Raw genomic sequence first — 12,875 nt, forward strand, 5'->3', positions numbered from 1 at the left:
AAAAGGCTATATAACATTCGATAGAGACTGCTACGGCAATATCAACCACTTCATTGTCCAAGCAGAGTCGGTGGCATCCACGCCCAGCGCTGAATCGACGTGATAGGGCGCTCGACAGAAGTGAACTTTAAGGGTTTACAGGATGGTGTCGGCGTCATCACATGCGGTGCGGGCGAGTTTGTGAGCGAGGGCAGGCGGGCCATAGAGGGCGAGGTCTTGCAGTTGGGGATGGTAATCCTGTGTGTTCTGGACACTCTGAATTAGACTTCAGGAACTATTTGTGAATGGAGAGCTACGGTTACAGAAGGGCGCCGTCCTCGACGCCATAGGTGTTGGCGCGAGAGGCGGCGGGGTAGTTCCCTAGTCGATGTTGGCGGGGTGTTGCGAGTTTCTTGTTCGAGGGTGGTGTGCAATCCTCCCGGTCGTGAGGTAGATACGATGAGCGTCCTCGTCCTTGCACCAGCGCGGTGGGCCAGGTTGAGGGAGGTGCAGGGCAGGCGAGATGATGGTATTGCAAACAGCAATCACCCATGGGACCATCGATGGTCACGCCCGCCACCGTCTAGTCTGTCGTCGTCGTCGTTGCTCATTGCTCGACGCGTTGGTGACTCGAGGGAGTTTGGTGGGTCACGCTCAAGTCACGGTGTTTGCTTTCATGTGACTGTCCCGCTCCCGCAGTCTCCCATCATCCCCGGGACTTGGCGGATGTCGTATGTTCTGCCTGTTTTCCCGAGGTTTGCTCGAGTCCCCCACCCCATTTTGTCAATTCCAAACTTTAAGACGTCCTTGTCCGTCCATTCGCCCCTCGTTGTCTCGGTCGTCAAAAGAAGAATCAGTGACGAACGTTGCTTAGATGCACCCCCAATTGTCTGATAAGAAAGTTGGTCAGTCTCTTCACCAATCACCACTATCGTGACTGGTCTTGACTTACTCCGGAATATCTGTCGCTCAGTGTGCAGGGACTTTATCGAGGCGCTCGAAAGATGTCACGCCTCAGGCTGGAACCGTCTGACCGGTGCATGCAACTCCAAGAAAGATGAATTGAATCGTTGCCTGCGAACCGAGGTACGCCGTTGTCTACCCTAGGTTCCTTGCTACCCAGAGCTCACATATCCGTTATAGCGCGTGAATAGGACTACAGCCAACAGAGAGATTGCCAAGGAGAAGAACAAAAAGTCGGAGAATGCGTTGAAAGAGTTCCGCGCGCTGGAAGCATGATGGGTGCAGGGAAGAGACGTGACAGTACGGACCTCTTCCACCAGCACGCTATCTTGACCTATATCTAATTTCTCATCTTATTCACATGCTCCATGCTATGTCCACCTCGCGTCATAGACTACATACATTGGAATCGCGGAACCCCTTCTCTCGAGATTCTTCTTGATCTTCTTGCTCTCCGGGCAACGGTCCATTTACCACGAATGGTGGCCTCCACTGACGATGATACTGGGGCCATAAAGGTCAGTCATATTGGACAGGAACCTTTGAAGAACAAGCTTACTCGCTTCCTGTACAAAAGCTCGAAGCATCACTCGCCAACCACACGCAAACACCCCTCATTTCGTCTGGCCTTCCAATCCTTCCCATCGGGTTCAAATTCGACCACTTCTCCAACAAGTGTGGTTCCTTGTCAAGATATGCTGCAGTCATCCTAGGTTTCGGTCGGCATTCATCAGTGCCCAGCTCTCTGACAGACACTACGTATCAGAGCTTTCATAGAAAGCACTTACGACGTGTAGATGTGACCAGGAGAAAGCGAGTTCACCCTGATGTTCTGCTTCCCAAGTTCGCAGGCCATACTTCTCGCCATCTGGAGCACCGCCGATTTGCTACTGTTATACGATACCCAAGCATGATCCTGATGCAACAAGCTATCGGTGAACAGGGTCCCCCGACACCTATACACGGAAAAGCGGCAGCTTACCTTGTTCGTAATGGAACCAGACATGGACGCGACCAAGATGATGCTTCCTCTGTTCCCAAACCTAGCCATTTGCTGCCCCGCGGCCTGTGCTGTATAGAGGACCCCATTTACATTGACGTCGTGGACCTGGCGATTGGCGCGTTAGATCCTTGCACCTGTCGACTCGCACGAACACACACCTGTTTGAATTGTTCTGCGGGATAATGTAAACAATCCGTGTGCGCCTTCAGAACCCCCGCAGCAGCGACACAAACATCCATTCTCTTTTCCCTGTCCCCGATTTCCGCAGCCACCTTCCATACCTTTTGTTGGTCTGTAACGTCGACGCTGATGTATTCGAGCCTGGCACCGATATCCATCTTATCCAGGAACTCCTTCGTCTTCTGCCATTCTTCTGAAGGTTTCTCAGGGAGGTCCAGGCAATATACCGCTCGGGCACCAGCTTCACATAGGGCGAAAGCCATCTCCAGGCCTAAGCCCCTATTACCACCAGAAACAATGCCAACGCGATCCTTCAGTGCGAACTCGTCGAAGATCTTGGGCTTGGGCTTCTCGGTGGGGTTGCCCTGAAGGGCAGCGGAAACGCCGATTGGCGCAAGTGGGGAAACGGACTGCGCAGGGGGTGGCATAGGAAGAAAGAATGGGGGTTGTCAAAAGGACACTGGCTTTCGAGGTCGAGCTTCCCAGGGACATTTATAGTTGCATTCCATTTCGTCCGTCTTTACGCTGGGTCGTCCAGCTGACCCAGTACTTTTACCTGAGCAGCCACATACGTGGAGACAGGAAGCAACATGATTATGTGAGGTGACAGCACTCGGGAGGGCCACACTCAGGACACTATGGAATTAATACACTTGTCAGTCCGGCCATTACATTTACAGATATCGTGGACAAGTCAAAAGCATAGGATCCTAGGGTTTCCTCTAGGATTTCGGTACTCGTATCACCCACGGCATCAACTTCGCGTTGATAGTACGAAGAAGTGACGCTCCGAACCAACTGGGAAGGTCATTGCCGCCCCACTGATCCACCAGACTAACAATCTTCTCGTCGTCGTCAAGATCCACTACAATTATCGATTCAATGACCTTCAAGCCTGTCAGTACATAATGAAAACGGGTATGCACAGGTACCCACCTTTGTACTTCCCCAGATTCGAGCGGTATACTCTTGTCTTTGCCAGTAGATTATTTGATTCGGGACGGCAGTCGAAGACATGACCCGTGAAGCGAGGGTTTCTGATTTCGAAAAGAATTTAGGCTGAACAAGTACTTGTCAGGTAGTGAATAGGAGGCGGACAATGAATATCGTCACCAGTGCGAAAAACTAGCCAAGGGGTATAGATCAGAGAAGTCAACACGTCCAGAGAAACCAACACGCACTTGTGCAGCGATCTCATCAACTCCAGTACATCTCGATAACGGATCCTTGGCAGACAATCAGCACTAGAGCCACGTAGAGATAGATGGGGAAGAAGGCTACCTCAAATACCGCATCTTTTCGGAAACTTCGCTCAAAGATCTCCACACTAGGTCTACCGCAGTAGAGTTCCTTCAGATCGTCAAGAACTCGCTGATGATCCGGTTTGAGGTTCTTCACGTCTGTAGGCCGCGCGCTACTTCTTCTACGACGTTTCCCTGTGCTTCCATCCACTGGAACACCTGAGTAATGAGCAGCTCCAGCGACTGATTCGAGGAGTGCCGGAGTTGGAACTGGGGGTATGCTCAGCGACTTGTGGAAGATCTGCGAGGGAGGCGAAGGAGAGCGCGGAGGAGGCCCTGTCGATGTATGTGATGGCGAACGACTGTGAACTGGACTAGCCATGCTTATAGGTAATTCAGAAAGAGCTGAGAACGAGGAGCGCTCGAAGAGAAGTCACTATGACCGATGATGTCATCACTAAAGAAGGGTCACGCACGGCCCAGGTGTCCCTCTCAATTTCACTTTCCTCTCAGTCCGACTCGGGTGATACCCAGCCCAGCAAACGAACGGATTCATTGCGAAAGAAAGCAAATACAGGTTGAGAAATACATGAAAATACCTACAACGCGTATCCGGGCAAGTAATTAAACCTGTGTATTGTTGCGGAATTAACTCGTGCCCTGCCACAAGCCATAACTCTTGCCAGGAGTGGTTTGCCATAATCGAATCGTACCTGTAGAGCGGCGATCAGCACTAAACCGGGAAAAGGGGGAGATAGTAGCGGACTTACCATCCTCTGGTGATGATGGAAAAAAGAAGACAGTAATTAGTTGGGCAAATATCATGGGGCAAAGTAGGCCACATACCGCTACCACTGGCGTACATTTCGCCATCAGGACTAAACTCAACGCAGTGGACGGGTCCGTGGTGGCCTTTCAAGACCTCACGCTCCTCTCCGTCCATTCCATGCACACGAACCCACTCATCGCCCAGGTTTCCGGTAACAAATCGGTCCTGGAGGATAGGGTGGATAGAGGCCGATGAAGGAGAGTAAGGCAAAGTAAGGCTGTGTGTTCCTTGACCGTTGGGGAGAACCGGGATAAACGCCACGGTGTTTCCTGACGTGACGACAAGGCGCTGAGTCTGTAACGAAAGTTCCATCGACGTGATCGGGTTAGGGAAAGCGAGGCTGGTGGTCAACTTCCGTGTTCTCAAATCCCACCACCTTCGAACGGGTAAATGTCAATACGTGGCTCGTGGTGAGAACTTCTCAATCAGCTCACTTGATCTTTCCGTCTTCACCAGATGTAACACCTGTATGTTCCCCAGCCCAGATCACGCTCTTCACTGTTCCATCATGAGTTTGAGAGTTGTTCCCGGAGTCGAAGAGGAAATCGGGGTCGGCATCAGGTCGTCCCAGGTCGAATATCCGTACTTTCTTCTCTTGTCCGCCGGTTAGCAAGCGCGATGAGTTAGGGGACAGCGCCACGGTTCGAACGATGTGATTGTGGGGGAATGAGTGCAGACAATTGCCGGAGTAAGTATCCCAGACCTTCCTGACAAAGCGGTGAGCAATTGAACAGACAAATTTGGTCGGGGGATACTCACGCAGTGAAATCGGCACTGCCTGACGCGGCCCTGGATCCATCCAACGAAATTTTAGTGCACCAAACGGCGCCCTTGTGTCCCAGGAAGGTACCGATCCAATCTCCAGTCCATTCCCTCAGCATCGGATTTCCATCTTTACAACTTGAGACCAGCAAGTAAGTTCCATCCTCGTGGAGGGGGGAGAATGAAAGGTGTGTCACGGGTCGGGTATGGCCTGGTGCAACGAGGGGAGTTGACTTCAAAGGTGCTGACATTAAATCGAATTAAAGGTTGTAGCGTCAAAGATGTTGGTCGTTATTCGTGAAAGCGCTCTGCGCACTGGCCTTGAAAAGAGAAAACAGAGAAATGGCTGTGAACGTTGAGGAACAAGGGGCTATGGTGATGGTCGTCCCTTCAGGCCAACGAGCACCTTGCGCGCTGGTGATCAGTGATTTGCCGAGTCTCAAGTTCCCACGATCACCCATCTGGACTGGAATTGTGTCTTAGACTTTAATCTCTGGCCCAGGTTGACCTCTTCCTCTACCCCCTACGTTTCCTTGGCTATTTCTCTCTTCCAGTCAAGTTCATCTGGTCTGCTATATTGTCACTCAAGCGCTTTCTTTCTACATTCTCTGTCTATGGGCATGTAAACCAGGAAGCTTGGCTGTTCCAGGCCAAGCCAAACCACCCTCTCGGATGTCCATCCGTTTAGCTGGCCGCCGTTCTTCAAATCGTGCAATCGCCTGCAATGTTCCTTTTATCATCTACGGACTCACGGTTGACTTACGAGGATATCTCGCCTTATAATTGGCCCCGTTGAACATCTGCTTCGAAGACAACCGACGGCATTTCCTTTTTCTGAACGGAAAAGAACAACTCGATCGACAGTCAATCTGGTGGACGGGATCAAATTCAAGTTATACATCCGGAGCTCATGCGCGTCATAACGGGCTACATCGGCGCGTCGAAGAAGACGCGACGCGTTCATTCTGGTCTGACCGCCTATTCTGGGTCCATGACTTCGTCTTTCGGGGATGCGGCAACGATGCTATGACCACGGTGCTGATGTCAAGATTGGACCAGGGCTTCTTCCTCGCTCCAGGTATTCTATTTGTATCTGGCTCTCAACCCATATTAGCCGCTCGGACAATATACCTGGAACTGTCCAACATCGGGGAAGGCACCATCGCAGCATGATGCCTTGGAGAATGTCACTGCGGCGTGCTTTTAGCCTTGGATGCAATCAAACTGGATTCTGGAATCAAGGGCGTCGCCCTGAAGGCTCACTTCAAGGCGAAATGGCGCAAGTGATAGGCTTCAATTACCCTTCCAACCTGCGAGAATTTCTCGACGCCGCTCACATGATACCACGGTGAAATCTATAATCCTCGTCGTGACTTGCTTTCGTTGCCCAGTCAGCAGCGCAAAGCGTACATGGTGTGCGGATCCATCGGTCGCGAGCCAAATAAGACTAGAGTTCCCAAAGTTCCGATAACATTGTGTGCGGTACGCACTCGCCATTCGATCGGTCCCTGAACTTAGTCTAATTTGAAGGACGCCCAAAACAACGCCGCTATGTCGCCATTGATGAATGGAGGCCTGCAACGAGTCCAGAGGGATGGATTCTGTGCTAATTTCTCTTGGTAAAATCCTGGAAGTCTCGGTCATCCTATGATGTTCTATCCTGTGTAACTTCCGTCATATTTTTTCGAAGGCCCAAGCACTTGAAAGTGGCCGCAATTCGGACTCCAAAAGAGAGCATAACACCCGCAAACGACATCGACATATGTTCGCCGGATTTGACTTGACAAGCCTGGAAAAAGAGAGAAAAAAGTAGCGACGAATGGAGGGCATGTGCACCGTCTAATCAGCCTCGATCATCCTCGAGACATCCCAAATTACTTACACTCCATGTCGGGTGACATCAAAATTCAAAACGGACGATGCAGCCAGCCAAAAGGCGTGGGAAAGTCAATGGACTTCGACTCCGAAACGCCGCGCTTGATTGCGCCATCGCAATCCAGGATTACGACGATGGACCCAAGAAAGGCGTCAAGATCTCAAATCTACACATCACGAATCTCGAGAAATAAGCGATGTGGCTTAAAGTGGGGTTCCTGTTCTCTAGAACTACACAGTTCTGGTGCTCAACTCACCGTTCTTGTTTGGTGGATTTTTCGAAAAAGGGCTAGTGGTTATCTGTCACTTTCCCTGGTGCCTTTTCTCCAGAATTCCTTCTGTTCAGAACGGAATCCGGCGCCGTAAACCCTCCTCGCTGGTATAAATATCTCCTGGACATTTGGTCACATCCTTCGTGCTCCCACCCAGCTTCTCCCCACTGCTACAATGGCTAGCGCATTCAAGCGTTGGAGCAAGCGCGTCGTGAAACACCCTGAAGAGACTGTCCCAATTATCTCGAGCACGGCTTGGGCACAAGGTCTCTTCGACCACCCCACAAACAAGGTGCGCCTCGACCTCGTCCTGCTCGAAACTTTCATGTTAACGACATATTTCTCCTCAGTTCGGCGCCTATGTCCTCAGCTTGTTCCCCATTGTCCAGTGGTTACCTCGATACAGTGCGTATGCTGCTTGACCCCCATTGGATGACCTCTCAATTTTGCACCAGACTTTGGATGGCTTTCCGGAGATCTCATTGCTGGTATCACGGTCGGGATGGTAGTCATTCCCCAGGGTATGTCATATGCACAGGTATGTATGCATTTTTGTCTTCTCGACGCACGACTCAGCGATCTATCTTCAGCTTGCTGGTTTGACCGCTGAGTACGGTCTATACTCCTCGTTCGTTGGTGTGCTCTTTTACTGCGTGCGTTTCTCTCTTATGCCTTGAAAAAAGCACGTCTGACCTTTCGTAATGGACAGTTCTTCGCCACGTCCAAGGATGTGTCGATCGGTCCTGTCGCGGTTATGTCTATCCTCGTTTCTCAAATCATCAATCATGTCGAATCCCAACACCCTGGTGTGTGGACTGGACCAGACATCGCCGCCGTTTTGGCTGTCATTACTGGATTCATTACCTTGGGCATGGGTCTTCTGAGGATCGGTTGGCTCGTCGAGTTCATTCCGGCACCGGCTGTCAGCGGTTTCATGACTGGCTCTGCGTTCACAATTGCTACCACTCAAATCCCAGGCCTAATGGGAATCACTGGCTTCAGGTAAATCATCGTTTGTTCTATAGTATCGGACGTGGTCTAACCGATGCCACCAGTACTCGTGATCCCGCATACCAGGTCATCATCAATACCTTGAAGAATCTCGGTGGTACCAAGCTCGATGCTGCATGGGGCATCACTGGTCTAGTCTCACTCTACGCCATCCGCTACTTCTGCATCTGGGGGACCAAGCGATATCCCGCACGCGGTATGTCCTCTCCCTTTACCTATTGGATACATGGGCTAATCGATGTCCAGCCCGCTGGTTCTTCTTCATGAGCGTTATGCGGAATGCCTTCGTTATCATTGTCTTGACTTTGGCGTCGTTCCTTTACAACCGCAAGAGATTGGACCCTGAGACTGGCAAATATCCCATCAGGATCCTGCTCACCGTCCCTTCGGGTTTCAAGCACGTCCGCCCCCCTCCCATCTCTACCTCCCTTCTATCTGCCCTTGGTCCCAAAATTCCCGTGGCCACGATCATCTTGCTTCTGGAGCACATCGCCATTGCCAAGTGTAAGCTCAATTTCCCGTGGCATTCATTTCCAATCTAATCCATTCGGTTAGCTTTCGGACGACTGAACGGATACAAGATCAACCCTGCTCAGGAACTGATTGCCATTGGCGTGACCAATACAGTTGGTTCCGTCTTTGGTGCATACCCCGCCACTGGATCATTCTCCCGCTCTGCACTTAAGTCGAAGTGTGGTGTCCGAACTCCTGCTGCCGGTGTTGTGACGGCCGTCGTTGTTATTGTCGCTCTGTATGGCTTGACCGATGCTTTCTTCTGGATTCCTATGGCTGGTCTTTCTGCCGTCATTATCCACGCCGTCGCCGATCTCATGGCTTCCCCCGATCAGGTATAGTCTTCGTTGTTCTCCGACAATACTTACCGGCTAATGCGATTTAATAGGTTTACTCCTACTGGCGCATTTCCCCACTCGAATTCCTCATCTGGGCCGCTGCAGTCCTTATCACCGTCTTCTCTTCCATCGAGAACGGCATCTACACTTCTGTCGTCGCTTCGTTGGTTCTTCTCCTCGTCCGCCTGGCCCATCCCCGAGATAGCTTCCTTGGCAAGGTCACCATCCACCAAGGAGAGAACGGAAAGGGTGAAAGCCGAGATGTGTACCTCCCTCTCACCAAGAACGGTATTACCAACCCTCATGTCAAGGTCACTCCCCCGGCAGAGGGTGTCATCATCTACCGCTTTGAGGAGAGCTACCTCTATCCTAACAGCTCTATCCCCAACTCTGCTCTTGTCGATGAGGTTAAGACCAAATACAGGCGTGGCCAAGATATGACGAATGTCAAACCCAGCGATCGTCCCTGGAATGACTATGGAAAGAGGCGTTCTGGTGCCGAAGACCAAGCCCTCAACTTGCAGAAGCCCGTCCTTCACGCCATCGTTCTGGACTTCTCGTCAGTGTAAGTTTGATTCCATCTCTCGTTGGTCTGGGGTAAGCTCACCGGTTTCATTAGTTCCCACATCGATACCACATCGGTTCAAGCTCTCATTGATGCTCGCCGAGAGATTGAGAAATGGGCTGACCATCCCGTGGAATTTCACTTTGCTCCTATCCTTTCACCATGGATTCATCGCGCCCTCGTCGCGGGTGGCTTCGGTATCGGAAACTCGCATTCCAGCATTCCCTTCGATCTCGCCGCAGTCGTGCCTTATCGCGATGGAACCAGCTTTGACGAAGTTACCAAGGGGCCCCCATCCGACATCGAATCTGGCGGGGACACCAAGGAGCCAGCCTCTCCCAAGGAAAGCGAGAGTGTGCTTGAGCCCGTCGTCCCTACGAACACTCCCTTCTTCCACATCGATTTGGCTTCTGCAGTTAAAGCTGCTGAGAGTGGTGTCGAACGGGTACACGACAAAAACTAAATCCGGACGGATTACACATTTATTCATTACATCTACACTTTCATGACTACGGCGCACTCTTTTCTCGTGGACTATCTACTGTAGGTGACAAGATTAGAATCGTCGGTAGAAATTATCATGACCTTTACGCTGTGTGATTTGCTTTTTGCTATCTCTTGTGTACAACATCTCTTGTATATTTGTTCATACTGGTCCTAATTCGCGGGAAACATCGGGGCACGCTAGATTGTGCAAAAATGCTACCTTATTCATTAGCCTGGAACGATCGTGTGAAAAGAGCGGAACACTATGCTTTGTCGGGCTCTGATTCAACGGGCAAGGATTGCTCGGCGCCAGAACCTCGAATTCTCCACCTCGGCGACTACTAGAGCTGGCCATAACAAAGTAAGGTTCGCCTGAATGCTATTGAACAGCACCTAACGAAGTCTTGAACCAGTGGTCCAAAATCAAAGACAAGAAAGGCGCCAATGACACCCAGAAGAGCGTGCTGTACGGCCGGGCAATCCGGGTGCGTTGGTTGGACTGTTCCTCGTCGTACTCTCACTAACGCGAAACATAACTACAGGATATCATCGTAGCAGCTAAAAGTGCGCGACGCTTCTAACTAGAGCCTTAATTTTCGCGTTCCGTTGACCAGTAGCAATCCGACAGCCGGCGGTTCTCCCGACCCGAGCCAGAATGCTCAGCTGGCAGCAGTGCTGAAGAACTACAAGGAGCAGGGCGTTCCGAAGGATAATTTGGAGAAGGCACTTGCAAAAGTACGTTCAGGTGTTGCAGCCTGGACCTCTTGGCTTATTGGGTGTAAAATGTGTAGGCCGGTGCCGGGAAGGAAAAGGGTGGCGGGGAGAGCGTCACATACGAAGCCATGGCGTTTGGCTCCGTTGGAGTTGTAATGTGCGTACGCTCTCCAGGCTTTTCAAGCTCTAACCGACTTCCCACTGTAGAGAATGCCTCACGGACAACTCGACCCGTACCGTCCACAATATCCGACACGCCCTCTCGCGACACGAGTACGTGGTCGTAGAATTGAATTGGCATCGGTCAGGATGATTGATCCTTCCTACAGTGCCCGACTTGCCCCCGTCAAGTTCATGTTCGAGAGGAAAGGATGCGTCAAAGCCTCCCTGGATAAATCCTTGGCAAACCACGAGAAGCTCGCCGAAGATCTCATCGAGGCTGCATTGCTCGCTGACGCAGAGGACTTCGACCAAGAAGTCGACGAGGAACAGAACGCATTGCTGATCAAGGTGCGTGCCTGCGCTCGCTGGTTGTATTGAAATTCTGACGGTTTGAGTGAATAGTTTATATCTGCTCCGGAAGCTCTGGCGAAGGTCACGGATGCTGTCTCCTCGTTCAACCCCGCGTCAATACAATTGCAATCCAGCGAACTCATTTATAGACCGACGGAAGCTAGCGAACCTTCAGAAGAACTGGAGGCGAAAGTATCAGGTCTCATTGAAGAACTTGAGCGTGACGAGGATACGCTACGCGTTTGGACGAGCGTGGACTCGCCTTGAAATGGGTGTAGACCGGTATACATACTACAATACTAATGATACTACCTTTGCAAATTAGACGATAATTGCTCGAGCTCAAGCCTCAGGCAGACCATTCTCCTCGTCCAGCTCGCCCTTCAAAGCAACCCAAGCTCCCACACCTCCCCCTCCCGTTTCGATGATGCCACGCTTCTCCGCCAACTCGATGTACTTCTTGAAAGTGTTAACCCCTGCGTCGGTGTATACGGAATGTGACTGTTGCATCAATAAGTTTCCCAGTCTCGGTTTGAGAACCTTGGGGTCTCCTTGATCGCTGGCGAGGGCCAGGACATGGATGAGGGGTGCAAAGCAAGGGTGTGCGCTAGGTTACGGTGGTCAGTGGGCATCTCACTTCTCGCAGTTCGTGTTGAATATTAGGCTTACCTTTGGAAGCGCTGTCGTGGCTGGGGGTATGTAATGCTTCCACTAGCGAAGCTGCTTTCGTTCTGATTCTCCAGGGTCGACGCCAATTAACGCCCGCGTTGGCTCCCATCCGCTGCAAAAACGCGTACCTGTGTTGACCCCGTAGGTGTCACCGGGCTGGATCCCGCGTTGTGAGGATCCGTAAGGTTGCTGGGACCTGCAGGACCCCCTGTTTCATTCTGATTGTATTTAGCTTCGTCGTTGAGGCTACTCTCATGCCCATGGGTGCCTTGCTCTGCCATGGCAGCCTGGTTCAAAGCAACCGCCCGTTCGATGGCGGCCTCCAGTTGACCAGTGCCAATAAGTTGTGCCTTGTGCATGCGGTTTGTGAGCTGCGCTATAGGATACTGCATTGAAGGATTGTTCGAGATGATCAGGACTACCGGCGACTTGTTCCCATCGATGATCCTAAGGAACATGTCCACTGCAAGAAAGAAATTGAAGTTAATGCAGGTACAATATACCGGGTGTGAGAGGTCGCCTTCCTGTCATTGCCTTGACCGTGCATTCGTCGCCTTGCAGGAACGAGGTGTCGACATTATCGATGCCTTGATTTTTCAGGGCGGTTAAATAGGCCTGCAGCCCCTGTGCATCGCGGCTGTTCCAATACGCAGTGATGTTGCGAATAGGGCCACCCTTGGCCGAGAGACCCAATCGGCGAAGGCCTGCTACAATATCGGCAGCATCGCGATTCGCCAAAAAGGCGGTTTCTAGACCAGAGAGCATGATTCAAAAAAGTCAGCGCTTATTTAGATCGGACATGTTTCAACTGGCAGATCACGGATACCCCTAATCCACTCACCCAGGTCCCATAGGATGAACACTTTCGGGGCCACCATGAGAGGAGCAGGGACAACTGATCAGCAGATCGATGGTGAGAGTTACTGAGTACAAGTGGCCAATATGGGTTTGGGCTTTTTATA

At 51.4% G+C, this 12,875-nt stretch overlaps 7 protein-coding genes across 7 annotated transcripts; 3 read left to right on the top strand and 4 right to left on the bottom strand.

Moving 5' to 3' along the window:
• Positions 1 to 438: 438 nt before the first annotated feature.
• CC1G_13969 (hypothetical protein) lies at positions 439 to 1,218 on the top strand (the record flags this gene model as incomplete). The annotated part of the gene is made up of 4 exons (XM_002911884.1): positions 439 to 622; positions 679 to 710; positions 1,033 to 1,065; positions 1,123 to 1,218. 4 exons carry the CDS (start codon positions 439 to 441, stop codon positions 1,216 to 1,218), a joined length of 345 nt encoding a protein of 114 aa, XP_002911930.1.
• A 149-nt stretch (positions 1,219 to 1,367) lies between these two features.
• Positions 1,368 to 2,556, bottom strand: CC1G_03858 (sorbose reductase sou1). Its single transcript, XM_001833589.2, has 5 exons — positions 2,104 to 2,556; positions 1,925 to 2,050; positions 1,731 to 1,858; positions 1,502 to 1,651; positions 1,368 to 1,446 (listed from the first exon to the last, which is right to left on the bottom strand). The coding sequence occupies exons 1-5, from the start codon at positions 2,551 to 2,553 to the stop codon at positions 1,413 to 1,415; spliced, it is 888 nt and encodes a 295-aa protein (XP_001833641.2). The 5' UTR covers positions 2,554 to 2,556; the 3' UTR covers positions 1,368 to 1,412.
• Positions 2,557 to 2,773: 217 nt separating this feature from the next.
• On the bottom strand, positions 2,774 to 3,748 carry CC1G_03859 (hypothetical protein; the record flags this gene model as incomplete). Its single annotated transcript, XM_001833590.2, has 5 exons — positions 2,774 to 3,012; positions 3,062 to 3,184; positions 3,239 to 3,250; positions 3,307 to 3,351; positions 3,407 to 3,748. 5 exons carry the CDS (start codon positions 3,746 to 3,748, stop codon positions 2,848 to 2,850), a joined length of 687 nt encoding a protein of 228 aa, XP_001833642.2. The 3' UTR covers positions 2,774 to 2,847.
• Positions 3,749 to 3,904: 156 nt separating this feature from the next.
• CC1G_03860 (serine/threonine kinase receptor associated protein) lies at positions 3,905 to 5,208 on the bottom strand (the record flags this gene model as incomplete). Its single annotated transcript, XM_001833591.2, has 5 exons — positions 3,905 to 4,079; positions 4,137 to 4,142; positions 4,213 to 4,571; positions 4,630 to 4,902; positions 4,955 to 5,208. The coding sequence occupies 5 exons, from the start codon at positions 5,206 to 5,208 to the stop codon at positions 4,015 to 4,017; spliced, it is 957 nt and encodes a 318-aa protein (XP_001833643.1). The 3' UTR covers positions 3,905 to 4,014.
• A 2,027-nt stretch (positions 5,209 to 7,235) lies between these two features.
• Positions 7,236 to 9,994, top strand: CC1G_03861 (high affinity sulfate permease; the record flags this gene model as incomplete). Its single annotated transcript, XM_001833592.2, has 10 exons — positions 7,236 to 7,396; positions 7,455 to 7,509; positions 7,560 to 7,642; positions 7,695 to 7,757; positions 7,814 to 8,106; positions 8,160 to 8,311; positions 8,362 to 8,619; positions 8,671 to 8,963; positions 9,017 to 9,531; positions 9,586 to 9,994. The coding sequence occupies exons 1-10, from the start codon at positions 7,280 to 7,282 to the stop codon at positions 9,992 to 9,994; spliced, it is 2,238 nt and encodes a 745-aa protein (XP_001833644.2). The 5' UTR covers positions 7,236 to 7,279.
• A 288-nt stretch (positions 9,995 to 10,282) lies between these two features.
• On the top strand, positions 10,283 to 11,511 carry CC1G_03862 (hypothetical protein; the record flags this gene model as incomplete). The annotated part of the gene is made up of 8 exons (XM_001833593.1): positions 10,283 to 10,378; positions 10,431 to 10,502; positions 10,560 to 10,581; positions 10,646 to 10,752; positions 10,809 to 10,888; positions 10,939 to 11,004; positions 11,061 to 11,241; positions 11,296 to 11,511. The coding sequence occupies 8 exons, from the start codon at positions 10,283 to 10,285 to the stop codon at positions 11,509 to 11,511; spliced, it is 840 nt and encodes a 279-aa protein (XP_001833645.1).
• Positions 11,512 to 11,586: 75 nt separating this feature from the next.
• CC1G_03863 (hypothetical protein) lies at positions 11,587 to 12,678 on the bottom strand (the record flags this gene model as incomplete). Its single annotated transcript, XM_001833594.2, has 4 exons — positions 11,587 to 11,851; positions 11,914 to 11,975; positions 12,042 to 12,376; positions 12,417 to 12,678. The coding sequence occupies 4 exons, from the start codon at positions 12,676 to 12,678 to the stop codon at positions 11,587 to 11,589; spliced, it is 924 nt and encodes a 307-aa protein (XP_001833646.2).
• Positions 12,679 to 12,875: the final 197 nt, after the last annotated feature.

This window comes from Coprinopsis cinerea (genome assembly GCF_000182895.1).
Source record: "Coprinopsis cinerea okayama7#130 chromosome 2 map unlocalized cont3.2, whole genome shotgun sequence".
In the NCBI taxonomy this organism is placed as follows: domain Eukaryota; kingdom Fungi; phylum Basidiomycota; class Agaricomycetes; order Agaricales; family Psathyrellaceae; genus Coprinopsis; species Coprinopsis cinerea.